At 57.0% G+C, this 8,595-nt stretch overlaps 1 protein-coding gene across 2 annotated transcripts in view; it reads right to left on the bottom strand.

Annotated features, from left to right (window-relative positions):
* Window positions 1-8,595, bottom strand: part of Grm4 (glutamate metabotropic receptor 4) — a 94,556-nt gene that overhangs the window by 10,071 nt on the left and 75,890 nt on the right. For both annotated transcript variants that reach the window (XM_013351222.2, XM_005360385.3), the window contains exons 7-9: window positions 3,743-3,943; window positions 3,420-3,556; window positions 510-1,445 (exon numbers count right to left, since the gene is read on the bottom strand). In XM_013351222.2, coding sequence (XP_013206676.1) covers window positions 510-1,445; window positions 3,420-3,556; window positions 3,743-3,943 — 1,274 coding nt within the window. The remainder of the gene's footprint in view (window positions 1-509; window positions 1,446-3,419; window positions 3,557-3,742; window positions 3,944-8,595) is intronic.

Below are 8,595 nucleotides of genomic sequence, written 5' to 3'. Positions count from 1 at the left end.
GCAGGGATCCAGGATGGGAGGGCAGGGGTCCAGGATGGGAGGGCAGGGGTTCAGGATGGGAGAAGAGGGATCCAGGATGGGAGAAGAGGGATCCAGGATAGGGCTGGCCCCAGTGTCTGAAGGCAGAGGTCTGGCCTCTGGGAGGAGAGGAACTCACTAGGCAGGGGTGAGGGAAAAGGAAGTCTAGCAGCAACCGACCCAGATACCCCTGCCAGACACACAGGAGAGACTCCCAGGGATCACTCCCCTGGTGATGCCAAAAACAATTTCTCAAGCTGCCATCTTCCTTGGATGTGGGCCCACACCACAAGGGCACCCCATAGAGAAGTTTGGCGTCTGCCTGTACCTGCCCTCAGCATGGGAGATAAAAACCCCAGAAGGGGAAACCCTGCAACTGAGAGAGAAAACAGAGTGAGGTATAACAGAAGGTGTCACCCAGGGCTGCCTGGGCTCTGGGCTCCTGCTCTCAATCCCCACTCGGCCATGCCCCCTGAGCCCCCACCACCCACCTTGTCGGCTGACTGTGAGGTGCCAAAGAAGATGGGGATGAAGGCCAGCCAGACGATACAGGTGGTGTACATGGTGAAGCCGATGGGCTTGGCCTCGTTGAAGGTCTCGGGCACACCCCGAGTCTTGATGGCATACACGGTACATGTGACCATGAGCAGCATGCTGTAGCCCAGCAGACAGATGAGCGACAGGTCAGAGATGTCACACTTGAGCACACCCCGGGCAAAGCGGGGGTCAAGTGTCCGCTGGTCCTGGAAGTCCACCACTGAATGGGAGGGGTCCACCACAAACCACACACAGATGCCAAGCAGCTGCAGGGAGATGAGGCTGAAGGTTATAGCCAGCTGGGAGGCCGGGCTGATGAAGCGTGGCGCACTGACCGACCGTTTGCCCTGCTCAAAAATGCGGTAAATGCGGTTGGTCTTGGTGAGCAGGGCAGCGTAGCTGATGCTCATGCCGAGCCCCAGGAAGATACGGCGGAGTGAGCAGGTCCCCAGGTCTGGCTCTGCAATCATGAGGAAGGTCGTGGCGTAGCACAGAAAGATGCCCGCCAGCAACACGTAGCTCAGCTCCCGGCCCGAGGCCTTGACGATAGGAGTATCATTGTAGCGCACAAAAGTGACCACCACAAACAACGTGGCAGCAATGCCCACCACAGCCAGGAAGAGGGGCAGCACAGCCCAGGGTGAGTCCCACTCCAGTTTGATGATGGGTATGGGCTGGCAGCTGGTGCGGTTCTCCGTGGGCCGCATGTCATAGGGGCAGGTTTTGCAGGTGTAGCGGTCCACCTGGTACTGGTACCCTGTGCAGGGCTCGCAGTGCCAGCAGCAGGCCATGCCCTTCACTGTCTTCTTCCGCTCACCCGGCTGGCAGGGCAGACTGCAGATGGAGCGCGGCAGCTGCTGGCCACTCCCTGGCCACTGCATCCGCTCTATCTGGCAATGACAGCACCACAGAGCTGGCTTCAGGATATGCTGGCAGCACCCAGACCTTACCCCCGAGATCATCTCTGGCTGCACACCTGGATCGGTCCATCACTGGCCAAACGGTCAGCTTCCTGGACTTCACCAGAGCTGACTGGCTGACAGTTGGAATCAGACAACTTACCCATGTGACCCAGACACCACTAACCTAGCTAGAATTGAAACTCTCAATACTCCTCTGGAGAAACTGAGTCTAGAGAGCCTAGAAGTGACACGCTAGAGTCATGCTGAGCATCAGTGCAGGGCAAAGACCCCGAGAGTCCCGGCTTCCAAACCCCGGGGCTTGGAAAGCATGGTGCCCATTTCAACCCGCCTAGACCTCTGCCTGGGTGGAGCCCCTCCCGTGTGGTTCTCATGCCCTGAGCAGAGTGGAAGACAACAGCCTCACGGCTCAGCCCTGAGCTCCCTTCCACCCAGCAACTCCAGAGTCCTGTTCAGTTGAAAGGAGGAGCAGAGGTGTAATCAGAGGCCACTTAAGGAGAACCCAATGGTTAGCGGTCCTGTACATCCAGCTCAAAATGAAGCTCAGTGCAGGGTTCTGAGGATGCAGTTGTGGCAAGCAAAGGGAGCCACGGGGGTGTGTCACACCCAGGAGTGTGTCACGCCCAGGAGTGTGTCACGCCCAGGAGTGTGTCACGCTCAGGAGTGTTGTGCGTGTTTGCTGAATGCCCTCTCCTGCGGGAATGTGCTCAGATAGTTGAGGCTCTTCAGAGAGCTCCAGAACTGAGTAGCAGGGAGTAGGGGAGGGCAAGGCATAAAGAAGAGGTTTGCGTGGGCTCTGTATATTATGGGATGTATCACTCCCAAGCCAAAGGGAGCCGTGGGTATGCAGTGGTCCTGAAGGAAAGATGAGGTCCCAGGACGATGATGGATATTCTGGAAAACCCTGGTTCCCAGGAAGAACCTAGGGTCTGCACTATGCCCGGGGGGCTGTGCACCTTTGAGAAAACACTTTGACCCTTTGAGCCGCTGCTCTCCACCTGTTCCAAGAGTTGCTGGTATAAAGTCACCTTGCCTCTTGTCACTCCCAGTGACTCCCACAGGGAGTCCTGTAGGACCTCACTAGGGTAGCTTTCTTCACCTACAGATCCCCTTAGGTAGCCTTGCGACCCTGGTTCTCTCCCTCAGCTCCAGCAAGATTGCCTGCTGTGGCTCCTCCGGCAACCGAAACCTAGTCACCAGCCCTCATCTTACCTCACTGCTGTGACCCGGTCCCTTCCTTAGATCAGGGGCAGAACAGGCAGCAGGAGGGTGCCAAGCTGGGACTTGGAAACAGACAGACCGGCAGGGAGGGAAGAGGGGACCTTCAGAACTATACACACAGCTACCCAGCCTTCAAGTTCCAGAGCTTCTCAGGAAGATTCACACCGTTAGAATGGCAGTACAGAGAGGTGCGCACGCGCCAAACTGCCACTGTGAACAGGCCTGGCTGCCTCTGTCCTCTGAGCAAAACATGTCCGATCCTCCTGCTCTCCGTCCAACCCTGGAGAACCATGTTCCAGGAACAGGCTGTCCCTCCAAGCCATGTGACCTCCCTAGGGACAGTACCCTGAGACATTTGCTCCAGCTGTGAAGGCTCTGGGGTGTGGAATGAGGGGGTCTGTGCTGGGCAGCTCCTTGCCTTGAGAGGATACCTGGAGGAGACTGTAAGGTATCATGCTCTGTCCTCTGGGAACGCGCTTCCTGCAGTGCAGAGACGAAGCCCCAGACAACTCACTACAACAACAAAACCCCAAACAAAACAAAACTGTCTCATTGCTGGGGGTATCACCCCAAGGGCACCTCTTGGGTAAAATGGCTACCTTCTAGTGAGGTCTTGGCAGCCAGGGACTCACTCTCAGATAGCTTGGTGTCAGCCAGTGACCTCTGACCCCGCCAGGCACCTGCAGTCTGCCCCCCATGCTCCCTCCCTGTCCTCAGGCTTACTCTGAGGTGCAGGTGGTCAGTCCAGGAGCCGATGACTTTGTACTCAGCTGAGCCATTGCGCAGTTGGTACTGGTAGATGTCATAACGTCCTGGTGCGTCTCCGTTCTCATTGAAGGTTACGGGGTTCCCTGCAATGCCTGCATGGAAGGACTTTGCTGAGCCTTCACCCTGATGCAAAGACAGAGGCATCTCCGGGAAGACGCCCGCCCAGAACATCTGCAGAGACCGCCATTCCCACCCTTATGAGCCCAGACCTCTATACCCTGCAGCTGCAAGGCCCTGACCACCCCAGAGACAAGTAGTGTCCCGCTTCAGGCCCCCACCTGAGAAATTGACGTTCCGGATGTACTTAAGCAGCTGGGTACCATCCACGGGGTCCATGCGAGGGCAGAGTCCTACGCGGCCAGGACACAGTTCACGATGCATGGCGTGCAGTGCGTGGCCCATGGCATACACCGCGTCAATCACAAACTGCACCTTCCCCTCCTGCTCGTAGGCTGAGTCCTGCCCGATGCGTTCTCGGTCTGTGAAGGAACAGCATGCCGGGCACCCATGAGGCCCTCTGAGCTCAGCACCGCAGTGGGACCCTGAGCATGGCCCGGGCTGGGCACAGCCAGGTCTCCCCACGGCTGCTTCATCACCAGAGGGTGCGCCAATGAAGCTCAGAAAGTGACCTCAGAGGGTAAAAGGGTGAGTCCACGGCCTACACTGTACCCCACTAGGCCCCAGAACAGCCAGGACAAGCCCCTTGATCCTGCCATCTTCAGTAGGCAGCCCTGTAGCATGTGCTAACCCTCTCTCAGCTGACCGGGATCACCAAGAAAACAGTTGCCCCACAGGCTTGGGAGCAGCCAGGACAGGAGCTGGGTCACTTCCAAGGGCCATGGTATCCCAGAAGCAGCTCTCCGTGGGCTGCCACTCCAGACCACGACACCCTCTTCCTAAGACACAAACAAAGGAGGCCCAAAGAGGCTAAATCTGGCTTCCTGGTGCCCTCAATGCTTTCCTGTTGCTTGACACCACTTGCCACAGCCCTGCAATGCTTCCCAGTTCAGTCACAGCCTTCCCAGCAGCAGCCTGAGGGGATCCCCAGTAGTCATGTCACCACCGATTGAAGCGCCCCACCTCCTCCACATATCCCCGGGGTAGGGTACCATCCTCCCAGAAAAACAGCTGCCATCTTCATCAGGCCAGCTGTGCCTGCATCAGTACTGGGTCCCATCACGGAAGGAAGGGACGTGAGGGTCACTGGACCTCGCCCGACTCTGTAGCCACTTCTCCCAGCCACTTGAACACAGTTCTTCCCTAATTACATGTGGCCTTGGATTACAAGGAGGTTCTAGAGCATCCAAGCTGAGGGACATGGATAGAGGGAGGCTCCATCTCTGTGGCCACAGAGGAGCTGTCATTCAAAGTGCAGAGGCCGCCCACACGCCTGCCTGTAACCCCTGCCCCATTCTCTCATCGGTCTCCCAGGTGAGCTGCGGGAGACTCAAACTTGGCTGTGACTGGGACCTTACCAGGAGGCGGTAGGGGGGAGTTACACATTCCTGGGAAGGCTTCTTACAACACTCCCCTGTGTGGCCGTTCAGACTCTTTTCAGCAGCCGTGTGTAAGCCCCCAGCCTCCAGAAGTCTGGGTGTCGTCAGTGGGTCTGCCAACCCTGCTGAGGCCGTGAGGGGACGAGGCCCAGGCAAGTGGCCAAACAGTGTCACCTAGGCAAGAGTGGCCAGGATGGGGGCTTCTGAAGCAGCAGCTCCTGGCCTGAGCTCTGTGTGGTGGTGATGATCATAAAAACTATGCCTTCCAGGATCTGCTGAGCTTGCCTGAGTCAGAGGCTATGCTGGGCCCTGTATGTGCCTGGCTTTGTGAATCAGCTCCTGAGTATTATGTTTTTAACATTTATTTATTTTATGTGTATGAGCTTTTGGTCTGCATGTATGCACGGGCACCATGTGCACGCCAATGGAGGTCAGCAGGGCATTGGATCCCCTGAAGCCACAGTTATACATGGCTGTGAGCTGCCATGTGGGTCCTGGGAATTGACCTGGGTCCTCTGGAGGAGCAATGAGTGCTCTTAACCACTAAGCCATCTCTCCACCCCCTTCTCTCTTTGTGACATTTTTTTGAATTACATTTATTATTTATTATATGTGTGAACTCATATACCACAGCCCACATGTGGAGGTCGGAGAACAGCTTGGAGGAGTCAGCTCTGTTTGTACCATGTGGGTCTCGGGATTGAATCCAGGATGCCACAGTCCCTCTGCAATGGAGAGACTAAGGCACAGAAACACTGGGCGACAGGCAGGGTCCTAGCGGGAGCTAGATGCATGCGTTCTAACCCCAGGCCTCGCCCCAGTGCTGGGTATGGGAAGGAAGCAGCAGAAGGCTGAAAAGAGGTGTTGGCAGGAGAAGGGAGGAAGTAGACAGGGACTCCAGGAAGCCCAGGGAACTGGAAAGCCATAGCCCTGCACACTGCCTAGCCACGGAGAGAAACAAGGGCACTGGCTGGGTCTTAGCCACACTCCCAGATTCTGCCCAAGGACATGGAGAGCATGCACAGAGGCCCCATGGGCTGGATTACCATTCAGCCCCCACTGTCTAGGAACTTTGGAGGTCAACATGTCCATCCCCCTGCCCATGGCACCTCAGAATCAGACCTGGGGTAGGGAGAGCTCAGTGCCATTTCTAGTGTGTACCCCACTATCCAATCCCCTCACACCAGTAAGGCATTCACGGTCCCCTGAATCCTGGAGGTGGGGCTGATGGGCCATGGCACCTGTCACTAGTGTCTGGCTGGTCACGTAGACTGCTGGCCAGGACTATCCTTGGCTCGGCCAGGGTAGGTATTCATTGGTTGAGAGTGGACACTGGAGATGCCAGCAGCAATAGCCTGGGGCAGGGGAGCGGTTGGTTGCCTGCCTCTACCCTCTTGCCACGAGAAAGAAAACAGAGGTCAGGAGAGGCATGCTCCAGCCACGCAGACAGGGTGGGGTCTCTGGGCGGCATGGTGAGTATCCCGATCTCCAGAGCCAGCCTGTACCTCCTCCCACCACTGCCCCATGCCTCCTCCGAGCCCCACTGTCTAATCTGCTAACGGTACTGTCAGTTCCGGGTCAAGACACAAACAGCTGGAGCAGCAGAAAGCGGATCCTCCAGTTTGCCCATCGCATCTTCCTGTCAGAGCCCCCACCACGGGGTGCTGAGAGGCCAGGAGAGAACACAGCAGCAGAAGATGGGGGCTGGGCTCAGTTCCCAAAATTCTCTCCTAGAACCAGCTCAATATCCCAGCCAAGACCCCCTCCTGGTACCCCACACCCAGGCCCTGAACCCCATTCCCTCGCAGTCCCCCACCACCTTCACTCAGGGCACACTCAGTAAGAAGTCCGTTATTGGGCAAGGATCGGAATGCAGCAGGAGGCAGCAGCAGAAAATGTGGCCCCAAGGCCAGCAGCCCCTCTGGAGCAATATCCCTGACCTCTCCCGGCCCTGGCTCCCCCTGGAACCTTTCCACAGAATCATGTTGGTGCACTGGCTCCGGGGCCACTCTGTGCTTCCTCTGGGGTCATAGGTCTCTGGGGAAAGGGATGCTAAGGACGCAGACACCCTCCAGGAGCTGTCTCGGCAGGGGTGCTGTGGAAAGGCTCCATGCAGACTCATGCCCAGCCCTCCTGACTCTCCAACTGGCAGTATCACAGGGCTGGCCACCGACGCCTCAACGTGCTAGCCCAGCTACAAATGACACAAATTAAGATGGCCACCAGAGAGTCCCCAGGCTGTGAAGGCCTTCTCATCTCTCTCTTCTGTGTCTCTCCCTCTCTCTTTCCTTTTCCTTCTCTTCCCAGCCTTGGACTCCTGGCCTGTACCCCACAGAAGGTAATAATGATCGGCTAAAGTGCCCTTCAGTGGGGTGGTGATCTGAACCTCTTGCTCCACGGACCCCCCCATACCGCTCTTTCTTCTCGCCCCAGGCCCAGACCATCCCCGTGTCTAGCCAGGCCAGAGACAACATTAGGGACCCCTGTCAGCAGGTCTAGAGCAGGGAGGTGGCAGGGGAAAAGGGAATCAGTGTCCCCTCTCTCACAGATGCACAGAAGCCCAGGCCCAGCAGGAGCCTCACAGCTCTGGGAGGAGGTGAGGCACGTGTGCAAAGAGCCACAGGAGGAAATAAATTCCAGACACATGGCGCAGTGACAGCAGCAACAGTTTGAAGATGTCCTAATTGTGTCCCGGGGCACCGTAAGGCAGAGATGCATTTGGCTCAGCCACGGGTGACAGGCAGCGGGGAAGGTGGGGAGGATTTTCTCTCTCAAAGCCCTGAGCGGTGGTTACTGCAGAGACCGCAGCCTTTGTCGCCAGGTTGTAAATTGTAATCGGAATGAGTTTTCAAGGTTGAAATAATCAGAGTCCACAGCTCCTCTCTACTCCCCCACGTGAGCCCACCCTGCCACCATCCTGAGTGTCATTCCTGTAGACACTTTCAGGATCGAGCCAGTTCCCTCGCCAGCCAGATCCACACGTTTGTGTACACACACACACACACACACACACGCCCACACACACGACATTCAAATAAACACACATGCGATACACACACGAGTCTCCTCGCTCTGGACGGAACCACCCCATAAGGAGGTGTGGACGAGACTCACTTCCGTGTCCTCTTCAGCCCTCCCAGGCTGAGCAGGCTTTAGACCTGACTCCACGCCCGCCCGTTGTTTATGTTTTTGTTTGGTTAGTTAGGTTTTGTTTGATTTTTGGGATAGGGTTATACTCTACAGCTCAAGATAGTCTCCAGGGTGATCCTCCTGCCTCAGCCTTCCAAGTGCTTAAATCACAGCTGTACTCCACCATGCCAGGCAGGAGCAGGTGTTTCATAGCTGACTCCAGGAAAGTGCGAAGAACTGGAAGCGGGGGGGGGGGGGGGGGGGGGGGACACGGACACACGGGATAGAAACCAAGTGTTGGGGGATGTGTCTCCCTGGGAACCTCCAGGACATTGCAGGTGAGGGGGGCCTGCTGAAGCTGGCTGAGTTCAGTGGGTGTCGCACAGCCTCCAGAGTCATACTGTTGAGGCCACTCCCTCCCAGGGTTCCTTCAATTTTCTGGCAGGCCCTCCTCCCCTCCCCCTTCCCCTAACCTCCTGCTCACTCAGATGCTCACAGCGGTGTCT

This window comes from Microtus ochrogaster, linkage group LG2 (assembly GCF_000317375.1).
Source record: "Microtus ochrogaster isolate Prairie Vole_2 linkage group LG2, MicOch1.0, whole genome shotgun sequence".
Lineage (NCBI taxonomy): Eukaryota > Metazoa > Chordata > Mammalia > Rodentia > Cricetidae > Microtus > Microtus ochrogaster.
Note: the sequence above shows the minus strand (reverse complement) of the source record. Positions and strands in the feature narration are given on the sequence as shown.